At 36.7% G+C, this 15,711-nt stretch overlaps 3 protein-coding genes across 3 annotated transcripts; 1 reads left to right on the top strand and 2 right to left on the bottom strand.

Moving 5' to 3' along the window:
- Window positions 1-1,817: 1,817 nt before the first annotated feature.
- On the bottom strand, window positions 1,818-5,769 carry LOC148237213 (protein Abitram). The gene is made up of 2 exons (XM_088205512.1): window positions 5,559-5,769; window positions 1,818-2,343 (listed from the first exon to the last, which is right to left on the bottom strand). The coding sequence occupies exons 1-2, from the start codon at window positions 5,609-5,611 to the stop codon at window positions 1,854-1,856; spliced, it is 543 nt and encodes a 180-aa protein (XP_088061638.1). The 5' UTR covers window positions 5,612-5,769; the 3' UTR covers window positions 1,818-1,853.
- Window positions 5,770-6,943: 1,174 nt separating this feature from the next.
- Syx13 (syntaxin 13) lies at window positions 6,944-8,965 on the bottom strand. The gene is made up of 5 exons (XM_088205510.1): window positions 8,741-8,965; window positions 8,503-8,668; window positions 8,150-8,275; window positions 7,946-8,084; window positions 6,944-7,881 (listed from the first exon to the last, which is right to left on the bottom strand). Exons 1-5 carry the CDS (start codon window positions 8,941-8,943, stop codon window positions 7,703-7,705), a joined length of 813 nt encoding a protein of 270 aa, XP_088061636.1. The 5' UTR covers window positions 8,944-8,965; the 3' UTR covers window positions 6,944-7,702.
- A 1,706-nt stretch (window positions 8,966-10,671) lies between these two features.
- On the top strand, window positions 10,672-15,441 carry LOC148237211 (transcription factor E2F7-like). The gene is made up of 2 exons (XM_088205719.1): window positions 10,672-11,289; window positions 13,991-15,441. The coding sequence occupies exons 1-2, from the start codon at window positions 10,786-10,788 to the stop codon at window positions 14,465-14,467; spliced, it is 981 nt and encodes a 326-aa protein (XP_088061845.1). The 5' UTR covers window positions 10,672-10,785; the 3' UTR covers window positions 14,468-15,441.
- Window positions 15,442-15,711: the final 270 nt, after the last annotated feature.

Below are 15,711 nucleotides of genomic sequence, written 5' to 3'. Positions count from 1 at the left end.
ATAGCAGTTTTACCGTTCTTCGAAAGCAATTATGTAATACTCATCGCCCAAAGTCTTTGAATTTTTAACAATATATTACTCTCTGTGATCTTGAGTAATATATTGCAACGTAAAAATGTTTCATTTCTTGACCGTTTTATCTTAAACAAGTAAAACTCTCATTTAATACATAACATATCATTCTATGCATCAGCAGATATATCTGGATGTTAGTTTTCTGATTCAAAAATAATAGTTCTAGTGAAAAATAAAAATTGTTTATTTTAAGACGCAAGCTTTGATCATCTTTCGCCCCCGAGTTTTAATCTGCCAGTGGTTACGTGCATTAGGAGATTGTACCGGATCCTGTATTGTCTTTCTTCTCGTCAGTTCCAAATATAGTCTATTTATTTTCTTCTCTTTCTCGCACAATCGAACTTAAAATTGTTTTACATAATTCAATATAATATTATCAATTTTCCTGTGTGTTTCCGCTAATTATCATAGCATATGGGTTAGTCATCTTTAGTACTTATTAATAATTTTCGTTTATCTCAGACGTCCATATTCAGATGCTTTCTTGCATTAATCATTTTAGGCTATATTCTGATTTCGATGTTATTAAAATATCGTCTGATTTTTACCTCTATGGATACCGTGGTATTTTAGATTACAAAAATATCAGCTTGAGCCAAAAACGTCGGAAGAATGTCGGGAGCCGATTGATTTATTTTGTATTGTTTTTACTAACTTTTTTTAGAGTATTTGCAAGGGAACAAAAGACTACGCTAATAATAAAATTGTCAATGTGAATACCGGGATTACCTAGCTATATATTTTTAGAGTAATATGTATTTAGAGAGCGACGCTTTCTAAAATTTTTAGTCGTTGATAAACTTTATCAAAAAGTATCGAAAGGTTGTCAATTATATGAGCAATATGGTTAGTATTTTCATAAATTAATGATCAGTATTAATAAAACGCGAACAACCATACAATGCTGAATGCACTGCTTTTCATACGATCACCGAAGTTAAGCAGCATTGGGCCTGATCAGTACTAGGATGAATGACCGCTTAGGAGCATCGGGTGTCATTGGACATAATGTGACAAGTTAATCACCAGTTCATCCAAAAAAATTGGGTTCAGAGACTTCATTTCAGCTTTTTTTCAGGAGAGGCAAAAGTTGGCCAGTCAGTGGTTGTTTTTTTAATATTTCCATTTCATTAAATGACATGTATTTTTCTGGCCAAATTCAAGTGTGTCCCTGCTTAGTCCATGTCAAAAGCAATAAAATCATGCCGTCGCTCATATTAAGACTTTTTATAACAATATTACGACTTACACTAAGTGAGAATCAAATGAAGCATATCTAAACCGAATTTGGATCAATAGAAGTGCAAAAAAATTATCGCTTCTCAGAAGTCAAAAACCCACATCAAAAGCAATAAAATCCTGCCTTCTACATCACGATTTTATTGCTTTTGACTTCTGAGAAGTGATAATTGCAAAGATGAAATGTCATACTTTGCCTTTTGAATGTGCCTACTGTAACAAATATGGTACGGTTGATTCATAGCAACTCATTCATAATTTATTTTTTTCCATATTTTTTAGATGAGATTCAGACCTCCTTAATCCCATTAATAATAAAAAGTTATGAAATTCTGATAAAATTAGTTTTAGGTCTAAATGGATTAATTTATTTAGAATTAATTGTAAGGTGATTTGTAGCTAATAAGCAAATACTTACATATTAAGCTTTGTATTTGTTCTGGGCTAGCGAATGGTTTGTCTATAATGTCTCAACGCTTAACGGGATAATAAAATTGAATGTAAAAGGTTAACAATATATTTACAATTTTTATACAATACTACACATCCCTCGCTCTCTCGGCTAAAGCTTCCGAGTACTGCTCGGGCGTCAACAGCTGGCCCTTCTTGGCGTCGCTCTCGGCTATCCGGGCCAGGACGACGGCGACGTAGCCGTCCGAGTCCGGATAGTCTATCAGCAACGACGGGTTGGATGCGAGCGCCTCGTTGATCTCGACGAGCTTCCCCTCAATGCAGCTTGACACCTTGTACTCTCTTCCGCTTTCAGTGACTATCTTGCAGAGCACCGAGTTCTCTTCTAAAGTCTGACCTCCACGTTTGCCTTTCCCCTTGACTACGTTCTTTGTCCTGTCTGCTCGGTCGGTCTGAAAGTCCACTTCGAAGACTTCGTTCTCGGAGAAGAGCGGATGACTGGGAGCCAACGTCACCAGGCATATTCGGTTGGAGTGAAACAACAGCATGTGGTCGTTGCCGGCGGCGTTCTTGACGTCCAAGCAATAGCGGCGAGAGAAGTATCTATCGGTGACTGACCTGTATTTAGGAATATATTCATAAAATTATTTATGTTATATTGTATTAGTAATTCTATGGATGTGAGGCGATGACTTTGAGCGTCGGCCGTTTCAGATTCGGGGGGCAGTTCTTTTATATCTGCGTTTTATACAATCATTCCTCGATTATGCAATAACATTCTTGTAACCAGTCGATTCAAGATTTATGATTAAACCTTTGACTGCGGAAGACACCTATAAAAAATCATAGACTTTTGAACATTATATCGCAATTGTTTCATATATTTTAGGGTTGAAAATTCCTTTAACGGAATATTAAAATCTTTAACTAACGACATCTCTTGATGTTTGCTTAAAAACATTTGTAGATATATTAGAATTAAATATTTTTCAAAAAAATATTGGTGTTTCCAATTCTCGCCACCCAGGTGCTGCCATCGATTTATCATAGAATTGTATGACGTAGGTTTCACGTTCAGTCTGCCGTCAGGACTGACAACAGACTGATCGTGTAATACAGGGCTTCTTAAACTATGGGTGCGACCCCAAATGGGGTCGCGAAATTTTATTGTAAAATATTTAAATACATGAATTTAAATTAAATGTTTTAAATCATATTTTCAAGCTGCTCATTATGATCATATAACTTTTACTCACTGACTTATTCAGCAAATGCAGCAAAAAAACTAGAACCAGAATTGAACGATGTGCTGTTCGTTCAGGATGCTGTTAAGATTATACATTTTATTAAGAGCCATGCCCTTAACAGCCGTCTATTTTCAAATCTCTGTAAGGATACGGATTCCCACTATACAAATTTATTATTACATGCAGAAGTAAGATGGATATCAAAAAGTCAAAGTTTAAAAAGATTATTGTTATTTAAGGATGAAATCGAAATATTTTTAACCGAACAAAAATGTGATCTTGCGGCTTTTTTTCAAAATGACCTATGGCTATCAAAGCTGCGTTATCTGTCAGATATTTTTGAGAAATTAAACGATCTCAACTTGTCTCTTCAAAGAAACAATTGCGATATATTTACTTGAAATGAAACAATTGAAAGTTTTATTAAAAAGATCAACATTTGGAAAAGTAGGGTAGAAAAGGATTCGTTGGAAATGTTTTCCAGTATCGACAATTTATAATCGAGAAAAATCATTGTAAAACTTTTATCGCAAAAATTATTATAGTTCACTTAAAAGCGCTAGAAACACAGTTTCGTAAATATTTTATATCAAATATTGATTTAAAAAAGTTATCTTGGATTCAAAAACCATTTTTTATTGGCTTGAGTGAGATTCATCACCTGCCATATAAAGCTTAAGAGGAATTTGCTGAGCTTTCGAGTGACTCAAACTTAAAACTAAATTTTTCAAAAAAGCCCTTGACTAAATTCTGGATCGGAACTAGAACTGAATTTCCCACAATTTTTGATATGGCATTAAGTGTTCTTCTGCCATTCAACACCATGTATTTATATGAAATTACTTTTTCAGCTTTAACACATATTAAATCCCAATATCGTTCATCGTTAGAAAGTTTTACGTCCAGCAGTGTCAAATATTGAACTAAAATTTAATTTGTTATGCAGTAAAAAACAAGCACATCCGTCTCATTAAAAAACGATTTTCCCTTTAATTTTTGTGTACTTTTAATATATACAAGCGACGATATATTTTGCTCAATATTCTTTTTTATTTATGTTATTGCAAAAAATGCAGTTGTGATGAAAAATAAGGCATATAATTTTTGTAACTATAATAAATACAATTTTACAACTTTTTGCGCAATTTTTTATTTTAGTATGTTTCTAAGCAAATTCTAAAACTATATTTTTTCATATGTATGTAATATGTATATTGTTACATAATCAATAAATCAGCACAAAATATTTATATATCTTTATTTTATATTTATCTGGGGTCACGAAGAAACTCACAATCATAAATGGGGTCGTGAATGAAAAAAGTTTAAGAAGCCCTGGTGTAATACATTCCATCAGTGTGATCTTTCAGTCACCGCTCGGACAGCGATGGAGGTATGCGCCGCCAACTACGAAGCCATTTGAGGCAGAGAAAGATTTTTTATTCACATTAGAATCATTGCTATTCTCTGGGATAAAACCCATAAGAATTATGTAAATAAGTATTATATGACAGAAATAAAGCTTTGGAAAGGTTGTTAATAATCTATAAAAAAAATTAAACCTCTGGCCACCATCGACGATATTAAAAAAATAAACACATTAAGACCAAATTAGCGCGGAGAATTAAAAAAAAATAACGTCTCGAAGATCAGGGGCTAGGGCAGATGATGTTTATACTCCGAAGAGTTGGAACTTTGAATATCTAAGTATGTTATTTTCAAATAAAAACGCTTAAAATATTTAATGCATTTATTAAAACGAATACAACGTAACCTAATAAATGAATACAGTTAAATATTTATTATTAATTCATGCCAATATCCAATATACCCTCGTTATTGAAATAGCGACAAAATTTTTCTCTTATCGTTTTTTCATCATTTGGTGCTAATGGGCTCCAAATCAAGTAATTCATTTCCATATTGTTTTGTGATTTTCCAATTCGATGCCAAATAAAGCCATGGTTGGGTTTTAACCAAATAATTATGTAAATAACAGCAATATTTTTTTCCGCGGAAAACATCCATCAGTCCGCTATCAGTATTTTAACCTACGTATGGCAGACGTTTTTTACAATTTACACCAAATGTTCAAAACATAATCCAACTTTTATGAATTGAAAAGAACTTTAGTTATAAATCGACAAGTTCATTATCTTTTACGAAGTCACAGGATAAGTTTATGTAAAAAGAACTCAATTCTTAATTCATTAAAAACAGTGCCGTGCACGAATGTTGTATGTCAATGACACCTAGTGAATTTTTTACTAATTCATTGGTGCTAGTTAATTATGTCGGCACTATAAAAATTGTTCTGTATTTTGCTACATAATACATTTTAAAATGAAAAACTTGGTTTGTTATCGATAACACACGACAGTTTTAAATTTTAAAACGGTGTTGGCTACAGATGTTTCTGAGAGTGATAAAAGAACGGTTTTTGTCCTTGTCCTTTTTATGAAGTTGATGATTACGTAGTTAGGAAATTTGTGATAATTATTTTGAATAAGCGAAAAAGGGTTGATTTTTTGCAACATAAAACCTTAACCATGGATTAAAACTTTATAAACATTTAAAGAAGTATACCTATAGTCCGAGTCGATCGGCGCCGATTCTAAGATGGAAGGCACTGCGTCCATCTCGCCTAAACCTCCTGCGTCCTCGTACTGTTGAGAATACGCGCCTGGCGCTCCCTGGCGAGACGGTGGTTCTCTTGGCGTTTGTCTTCTCTCTCTTTCTTCGTACAGTTGAGCATCTGCTGGTGAATCTCGGAGCACATGCCGAATATCAACCCTATCTTGTGCTGCGACCGAAAGCGAACTTACGACATCTTGCCAGCCTCGATACCTTTATGTACCTCGGTACAGATATAACGCTCACCTCTTCGTAGCAATCGGTCAGTTTTTTAATGATGATATTGCACTCATCCGTGTGCAGGTTAGGAGCCAAATTCTGGTGCATTGTCAAACTTTGCGGCCGAAACGCGACGATCGTCGGCCAGTTCGGTTTACGTAATATGTAAAATTTCAAACTTTGTGCCAAATAATTATATGTCCCTATTTCATTTATTTTGCATAATTAAATGCCAAATAATAATGTTATTCAATATATTATTCATTTCACCTTATTAAAATTCAAGTCTTTGGCTAAATTAACAGGAATTTCATAAAATATATGTATACACCCAAGAACATCAGTTGGGCAAGAGGGCAGGGGGGGCATTTGTACTCCTTTGAAAAATTCATGTCATTTATTGAAATACTACGAGTATTATTTAAATCGAAATATTGATAAAATTTTAAACACTGGTGCAGATGTGCCATGAACTGCATTCAACTCGGCTTTCGGTGTTTTGTTTTGCAAATGAAAATCGTTTTTCCATTGATCGAAAATAACGAAGGTTGTTTGCTTTAATTGATCGTAAAAATGAAAGGATGCAATGCAAACGACAGACAACTTGACAGTAGTCTATTGACAGATGGTACTTTTCAGAAACAAACTTGTTTCGATATTACTAGTGCCATCTTTTAGTTTTTCTAATGACTTATAGGTATACATTTTTACTAGAGAAAATATTTATCTGGCAGGTGCTAGAATTTTTTTATTATTGCAACTTTTCCATTCGTAGTAATATATAATTTACATGCTATTTTCCTAAAGCCTCCCTACAGCTCGATAACGGAAAATCGATTTTTCTCATTTCTTACTGAGCCGTAGCAATTAATTTATTCAATTATTTTGTATAATTTCTTTCTTTCTTGGCACTTACGACAATTTGTCAGTATTTCTCTATGATCGCGAGTGTTGAAATTTAAAAAAATATTAAGGGAGAACATCATTATTATAAAATATTGTACAGAAAGGCAACGCATGACGCTTCTCGTTCCTTGTAGATATTAACTAATAGTTCCAAGCAATGTGGTAAAAAAATGAGGTGTAATAACAATTTTCGCCGGAGGGAAACTAATATGTAGAGTTGAATAGAAATCCCTTTAATAATTTATTATTCATATATCAATAAAAATGGTGCACGTACATTTATATACATTCAATGCGCAAAATAAACATATTTCTTAAAAATAATCAAACAATATACATCTGTATACATTTATAATATTATCATTTTACAATAGTATAATAATTATTTAAAAGCGGGATCTTTCTCCGTCGAATCCGGATGAGTGCGCGACCGGACCGGAGCTTTAGATACGATCTCGGGTCCGACCGAGACTCGGCTGGAACAGATATAAAAACATAACCGCGCGCGTACGAAATTTTTTCGACTAACCAGACTAACAAAATTATTAAAAAAAACTAGGCATAAAAAATTATATGATAAACTTTTGGCTGACGATTATACACATAACATAGAATGGAATCGATTAAAAATAAAACGTATCGTACGTCAAATAAACGCTAATGTTTGTTCTTCGCGACGATCGTCACAACTCGGGCGATAAACTTTAGGCCCCTAACCCTGCGATGCCAAAACGACGACTAATTTTTGATATGCCCTTCGAAAGTGCGTCCAAACGACAACTTTGCGACCTTCCGTATTACATTAGCGGCGTTCGTACGCATACGAACGTCGCGGTCCCGTTCTACGCGAAGAAACGAACAATACGCAAACTCCCAGAGTCCGACGGGATCTTTACTGCGACGATGCGGACGGACAGATATAAACGATCCGTCCGCTAGTACAATATTCGATCGGACGCTCGTCCGGGTCGTTATCTCTTAAGCGACGTGACGATTATGATGGTCAACACGATGCCGGCGACCAGAGCGATAGTGAGGAGGATCAGCATTTTTCTGCGGAACTTGGCCTGATACCGCGACGCCTTTACCAGCTCCTCCCTACCCGTTTCGACTCTCGCTTCGGCGCCTTCTATGCTGCTCTCGATCGTATCTGAAAAGAGATACGAGTTTCGGTAGGGTTGGATCGTACGGCGAGAGCGTCGACTCGGACTCACCTATTGTGGAACCTTGACAGTTGATTATCGCGCTGAGCTCTTGCATCACTTGGTTGATGTCCAAAACGTTGGATTCTATCTGTCGAACGTACTCTTCCCTCTCTCCCAGCAGTCCGTTGTCGAACTCCAGCATTTGAGCCTGCCAACGGAGCGTAATCAATATTCGTCTGTTCTGTTGAATTTTTGAAAAAGTCGATCGCTCACCTGCGTCTGTTTTAGAGCTAAAAGCCTGACGGTGTCGTCGTCTTCCACGTGAGCGTTTCCTTCGGCCGTAAAATCCGTCATCGGCACCTTCGGTGGCATGTATAACTGCATTTTTTCGGATAATTGCTGAAATGGGTAGTTTTGCATGTAAATTCAGTTTTAAGCATTTCTTGATTCAAGTGTATTAATAAACTCGAGTGTCTTGTATAATTTAAACTATTTTCTTTTGCGTAAAATAATTTAAGATTCCAAACACTAGTAAATTGTGCAGGGGTTTTTTAAAAAATATCAATTGGATAAGGATTGATGTCCTTCATAATTTACATTAAGAATATAAAGAAAAAATAACGGACCTTCTGCACTTGCGAGTACCTGACGACGGACTCGCTGAAATTTTGCGCGAGCTTCTCGAATTGCAACTTCTGCCTCTTGTCGCCCTTCCTGACGATGACTTCGAGGCGACGCAGGTCCCTAGTGGTGGCGCTCACTGTCGCGTTGACGCTCTGCTGGGTCTCCTGCCTGCGACCGAGACAATTGCAACAATAATTTTCATTCGCAAATCGGCGGGTAGTAATAGTATATTATATTCACGCTTGGCTCCGCAGCGCCTCGGTGTCTCTGGGCGAGCCCAGGTGTCGCTCGGTCCTCTCCAGTTGGCGCGAGGCCGCCTGCACGGCCGTCACTCCCGACGCAGCCGCCTCCACCAGCGTGTACAGCTCGGTGGGGCTGAAGCCCTCGCCGGAGGGCTGCAGCGGCGAGGGCCCCGGCCCCGCGGTGCCGTAGTTGCGCGACATCTCGACTGTCAGTCGCCACCCCACGGCTGCCAACCGTCGCGTCGGCGAGAACAAGAAAATCGGCGAAACCCCGATAACGAAAACCTATTGCGTCTTGCCTTTTTTCTACGACTTGACGACATTTTTATTTAAATCCGACGCATTATATTTATTCGGGCATGGCCGACGATTTTGTTATGGTCGACAACTTTACAGAATTATCAAAATCAAAAATACGCCCCTCCCCCAAAGGTAGCAATGTCATAGGTAAAATATGTATTTGTATATGTTCTGCATATTAATCATATTCATAAACGTGTACGTACAAATGCATATATTATACATATATGTATATGAGAGTGAGAAATAGCAAACTCAACGACACATGTATTGGTTTTACAGTTATATTTTTAATTAAAATATTTTCGGAAGGACTGTACTTATTGTATTGCCTTTTAGGAATATTATTTTTAAACAAAGAGGCCAAATGTATTCATTATACAAAGGAAAAAATAATAACAATATTTGTAAGAACAAATAATACAGGAAAAAACATGTATGAAGCAATCGACAATCACTCTGTTTTAATTTACAGCTCTTCTGCTACATGTAGTTTTTTATTTAGATTTTCTAAATTATATTTTTTTTAAATTTTCCTCTCTATTATATGTGTAATTTTATTAAAATTGCTAGCTCTTCCTTATCTAATTACAATTCATCAAAATCATCCTTTGATTGAGAAATATGAATTAATATGCAGCTATTTCATTTGAAATTGGTGTTATTCTGGTTTCTTGTGTAAAGACCAGGCTAAATATACTTTTAACAAGCATTAAGCATGAAAGATTTCACCTTCTTGGTAGACAAATTCTATACGATTCAAAATTTAAAATTATATATATATATATATATATATATATATATATATATATATATATATATATATATATATATATATATATATATATATATATATATATATATATATATATATATATATATATATATATATATATATATATATATATATATATATATATATATATATATATATATATATATATATATATATATATATATATATATATATATATATATATATATATATATATATATATATATATATATATATATATATATATATATATATATATATATATATATATATATATATATATATATATATATATATATATATATATATATATATATATATATATATATATATATATATATATATATATATTGGAATCAGATTCTATTTAAAAAAAATGATTAATGTATTCGACGTATGTAAAATGATTTAAAAGTTTCGACTACGCCCTGATTTAAGCGCTGAAGTAACGAGGCTATATTAGATGGTAGAATTACTTTCACATTAGGATAAGTTAAATCTAATTTCCGTGTAAATTTCTAATCAGTTAAAAAAACCTTTTTGGTACACTGGAAAATTAGATTTTGTTAAGTGATTTCCCGATGCATAGTTACAAAGAAGCAGATTTTACATTTCTATAAACGAACATTTTTCTAAACCTGAGAAACCAGCAATGTACTTGTTTAACCCATTTAGATATATTGTATATTGGATTGACAGGATCCGACGATAGCTCGACAGCTATCGCTTCAAATACAAAAATGTTTACATTGCACTGATCCAAGTGTGTAAACGAACGCGTGACAAATAAAATGTAATAATAGGAAATGCTGTCGTTGTGGCGCGAGATGTCGTTTTTAATTTTGGCCAAAAGCGCATTCGGGGCGGCCAGCCTCGCGCGGCTGTCACCGGCGAACGATGCTCGAGCCCTCGGGCCGCTCGCGAGCGAAGGCCGGTTGAGGACGAAGAGGCGCGCGCTCCTCGTCGGGATGCGCGACGACTACGGTTTCGGCGCGAACGCGATGCACACGCCGAAGCGCTCCGCCCTCGCCGAGGTGACCAACGTGTCGCCCACGGCCAACCTGAAGCTGCTGACGAACGTGGCGCTGCAGTGTCCCTACCAGCGCAAGGAGAAGTCGCTGCAGATCCTCTGCGATCGCTTCCTGGAGCTGTACCCGCTGAGGGGACGCGGCTTCGACGGCGGCCGTCGCCCCGAGATCCACCTGGACGCGACGGCCCAGCGGCTGGGCGTCGAGAAGCGCCGCATCTACGACATCATCAACATCTTGGAGGCGCTGCAGTGCGTGGCCCACCGCCGCAAGAACACGTACGCTTGGCACGGAGGCTCCGACATGGAGCGCTACATCGCCTCGCTCAAGCGGCAGGGCGAGTCCGCCGGCAAGCGCTCCTCTCGCTCCACCGCTCCGCCCAAGCGCCGCTCGCTCGGCAACCTGGCGCAGAGGTTCCTCGTCATGTTCCTCGTCCGCCCGCCGGTAATATTCACTTTTCATTAATAGTCACTTTTCATTGTTTTCATTATACCGTTCGGTGGACCGAAAAGTAATCAAAATTTTTGTTTGCTTGCAGAAAACATTTATTTTTAAATCATCATTATCGTAACCAATGTTCTATTAACCTAAATAGATGGTTATCAGACAGTGCGAAATCTGGTGAATGTGGGGGATGGGGTAAAACTTCCAACTCCCTTATTTTTTCTTGAGTCAATTTTGCAGCAATGATGAAAAATTCTTGGCTTATTATTGACCAAAACGACTAGTTTACTCCAGGTTAAAGCAACTCGTAGTCTATCACTCCAGACAAATCCCTTTTTTATTTTTAGGGCTGGTCGAGGGGTGGAACAGGTACTCGCTAGGAAGAAAGCCATTGTTTTTTCTTACAGGATTATTGTATAGCACCCACTTCTCATCTCCAGTTACAAAACTTCAAAACGGGATCAGGAATGCACAGATCGAGCGCTGTTGCCAAATTTCTTGGTTATGATCTTTTCTCAAACGGCGTAGATGATCCTGGACTGTCGATAACTCTTTTATGATCTGACTCCACCATTGATTTCAGGACATCATCGTCTAATTTTTGAGGTCGTCCTTTTCGAGCAATGTCCTTGAGGTCCTTATTTACATTTTTTTTAAATTATAATGACACTTGATAAGTTTTAAAACATCACCATAAGTATTTTTGATAACTTGTGTTGCTTTGTTAGCCTTCTTTCATTGATCGAACAAAAACAGCATATAATAGCGCAAATGCATCTCATCAATGGTTGGGCTCGACATTCCTTTACCTAAGGGTAAAGTTTTTTTTTAAAAGAAACCATAAATTTACAGTTTTTACTTTAATGTAATGATAAAAACTTGTGCGTTATTACTAGACCGCGTATTGAGATAAACAGATTTGAAAACAAAGTTTTAAAAAATTTTGATTACTTTTCGGTACTCCTAATAATTAATTTTTAAGGGCAGTTGGAAAAGTAAAAACAAATACATGAAAACATCAAAAGCAATAAAATCGTGTCGGCGCCTATAGCCTACAAATATTATTGTTCTTTTGAAAAAAGGGGCTGTAAATTTACAACCATCACTAAAAATCGGAATACAGTTCTCAGACAAAATTTTTATTTATAAAAACAAATGCGCTGTAGTGACATCTATTGGTTATAAATTGCACTGCACATAATAATTTATAATTATTAATTAATATTCTCTGAAAACTCTGCTGGTATTGATTATATCTGATTGACTTATTCAGTTGGTACAGATTTATCTTTATTAAAAATAAAAGATAAATCTGTACCAACTGCCATGGTTTTATTGCTTTTGACGTGAATTTTTCATTCTGAGAAGTGATAATTGTTTTTGCGCCCTCCTATTGACCAAAATTAGATTTAAATACACTTTGATCAGCCCTTTTATATCAGAAATTTATAGTAATATTGGTAAGGATAGCTATCATATTTTTGAAACTAAGGGTAATATCCAAGTGCAGACAAACCACGAAAACTTCTTCTGCTGATTTTCCCCTGAGAGTTGAGCTGGCTCAGTTTATATTTTGGACTTGACGTAATAATTACTTTTACCACTTTAATTATGTAAGGTTTGGGTTAGAACAGCAAATGGACTGTGTCAAATGTGAAATTGAGTTTCATAGACATTTTAGAGCAGAATATAATTTCACTAGCGCCTATTATTTAAATTATATATTTGTTAGTTAAAATATATATTTATTGGTGAATATATATTTGGACTTCACTGGTGAAAATATAACTACTGAAAAATATACATTCACTAACATTTATACATCACATGTAAATGTATATAGTTTTCTCTAGATTTTCTTTGAAGGATAACTGAGAATTTCTGGTTTAGAATTGAAGACGTCATTTGGGAGGGGGGGGGGGGCAGAAGTTGAGAAGTCAATTGTCGTTTTTTTAATATCTCGATTTCATTGTAATTCATAGTATTTCATTGAATGACATAAATTTTTCTGGCCAAATTCAAGGGGGGGGGGGAGGCAAATACCCCCACCTGCCCCCCCATCGACTTCTTTGATAACTTTGCAATGAATCCTATTCTGAAGAAAAATCCGAAGAATTTATCTTACATAAATGCATAAACAATTCGTTTTATGGAACAAAGTATTTATCTTAAAATAATTCCCTGTTAAATAGAACCCTTTAATTATTATCAATCGTCAATCCAAAAATTCGATAAGTTATTAGATTTAGTAAAAGCTCATATAATCGAGACCAATACACAGTTTAGGAATGCTGTCTGCCAAATGTATTTGTAAAAGCAAATTGATCCGTGTAGGAACATCCCTTAAAATGCTCGACGAAAGGGAGCAAAATGACGTTGCCTATATTATGTCGAACAAAAGATCGTTCAGTCATCCGTTGACCTATTCCACCATCACAGATATAAACAAAAATGTCTATTCATTTTTATAGAATGTTCGTCTGTAATCCTCGGGAGAGTTCCACGCAGATGATGGAACGTTATGTGTCCGATTGGCATGCTAGCGAATGCGATTTGAGAGTAGTAAATTCCAGCCATCATCGTATAAACATAAACACGTCTGACACAAAATTGGTCATTTTATGCGCCAACAACCTAACCAAACTCTGCTATACGAATTTATTATTCTACTGTAATAATTTATCGCCCCTTTCGTTTTCAGAATACGCTGGTCAATCTGGAAATGGCCGTGGCGACGCTGATTCAGCCGCCGCAGCGCAAGAACGGGGAGGGCGCCGAGCCGGACAAGTCGGACAGGCTGCTCAAGTCTAAGGTGCGCCGCCTCTACGACATTGCCAACGTGCTCACCTCCGTCGGACTGGTGGAGCGCGTGTCGGCGTCGACGCTCAAGAAGCCCGTGTTTCGCTACGTGGGGCCCTACTGCGGGTTCGAAGATGTTACGCCCGTCTCGTCCGCGATGATGACGCCCGACTCGCTGGTGCTGCGCGGCGAGGCTCCCGCGCGCGCCCTCCCTGTTCGCTCCAAGAGAAAACTGGAGTTCTCGCCTCCGCCACCCTCAGCGCCCACCCCGCCTTCGGCGCCCACACCGCCCTCCACCCCCACCCAGAAAAACAAGAACTGGGACGTGCTCATGCAGGTGGTCGACATGGAGCTGCGCCCCTACGAGAGCCCGCGTTAGTTTTAAGCGATGCGAATATTTTTTTATTTATTTTCGTAAATTAAACATACGTAAATATTAAATCATATATTTATAGAGAAACGAGGACGAAAGGATAAGGACTGAAAAAAATATGTAGTCCTCTGTTTGTATTATTTTAGCGATTATTATACAGTCGGTCCTCAACGAGAGATACGAATATTTTCCGGTCGGACGAAACTCCTTTTAAATCCGCGGAAAAAAGTATATAGACGATATTCTCTTCCACCGGTTACGCTAACAGCGACTTGTTTATTGGCTCGTCGCATTATACTGGCTGAACTGTCAGAGTCTTCATCTTCCATGAAGTGTTGTTTCCGTTTAGCAGTAAGTAATTGATAATTTATCACGAGCTAAGCTCGTATGCGTTATTCCGTACGACAACTTCCGGAAATATTTAGTCTAAACGAAAAGATGCGAAACGAGGCTCGACTGTACTTCTTTTTTTACTGACGTCGTGTCGACGATTGACGATATACGATTTACTCTTAAGATTTTCTCTCTACGACTGTTATCGAAGATTAGAGTTTTATTTATTTTATCAAATTTATCGAATATAATTGAATTTATCGAAACGAAAAGTCTACTTTAGTGCAATAGTGACGCTCGAGCGTTAGGCGCTCGTTTTGTTTTCGTTCTCATGAAATTTGTGTTTTAGCAATTTTTTGTCAGACGCGGTTCGACGCTTCTCCGACGGCGATTTATATGAATATTTTTTAAGGCTGTCGTTTACTGTGAGAGTTTTATACGAAACGTACTTTTATATGAGTTTTTATGGACGAGGGACGGAGCGCCCGTCCGTCTGCAATTTTTCGCTTCTTCGTATGTGCAATGGAAAATTTTATGTTTTAGAGTGACTTTGTTGAATTTTATTCTTATGCATTTTTTTATGACTTGTTTTTTTTGATTATATATTTATATACGATGCATATTATACAATATAAGATTTGAACGAATCGCTCGTGTTTGATTATTTTTCATACTGACATTCTGAGGAATTTCGAAATACGAATGGATTTTATTTTCTACAGTCGGATGCTTCGTTAGAATTATGCGCACGGTAAGAATAAATCTTTTTCAGCTCTCGGTTTCTGTCTTAATTAAATATACTACGTAAAAACTGATCAAACGTTGTTAAGAATATAACCGAGTCTTCGTCTTGTACGATCGTTTTATGCATGCATAGTCATAGCACTATGCATGCATAAAACGATCGCAGCTTCTAT

This window comes from Plectrocnemia conspersa, unplaced genomic scaffold, assembly GCF_051122295.1.
Source record: "Plectrocnemia conspersa isolate PC_06_02 unplaced genomic scaffold, ASM5112229v1 ptg000002l, whole genome shotgun sequence".
In the NCBI taxonomy this organism is placed as follows: Eukaryota; Metazoa; Arthropoda; class Insecta; order Trichoptera; family Polycentropodidae; genus Plectrocnemia; species Plectrocnemia conspersa.
Note: the sequence above shows the minus strand (reverse complement) of the source record. Positions and strands in the feature narration are given on the sequence as shown.

Coding starts and splice junctions, on each gene's coding strand:
- Syx13 (XM_088205510.1), bottom strand. CDS start 8,943: ATGTCGCGCAACTACGGCACCGCGGGGCCGGGGCCCTCGCCGCTGCAG. Junction 8,276..8,502: donor GGTACTCGCAAGTGCAGAAG/GTCCGTTATTTT, acceptor TACCCATTTCAG/CAATTATCCGAAAAAATGCA. Junction 8,085..8,149: donor TAGCTCTAAAACAGACGCAG/GTGAGCGATCGA, acceptor CTCCGTTGGCAG/GCTCAAATGCTGGAGTTCGA.
- LOC148237211 (XM_088205719.1), top strand. CDS start 10,786: ATGCGCGACGACTACGGTTTCGGCGCGAACGCGATGCACACGCCGAAG. Junction 11,290..13,990: donor TGTTCCTCGTCCGCCCGCCG/GTAATATTCACT, acceptor TTTCGTTTTCAG/AATACGCTGGTCAATCTGGA.
- LOC148237213 (XM_088205512.1), bottom strand. CDS start 5,611: ATGGACGCAGTGCCTTCCATCTTAGAATCGGCGCCGATCGACTCGGAC. Junction 2,344..5,558: donor CCGATCGACTCGGACTATAG/GTATACTTCTTT, acceptor TCCTAAATACAG/GTCAGTCACCGATAGATACT.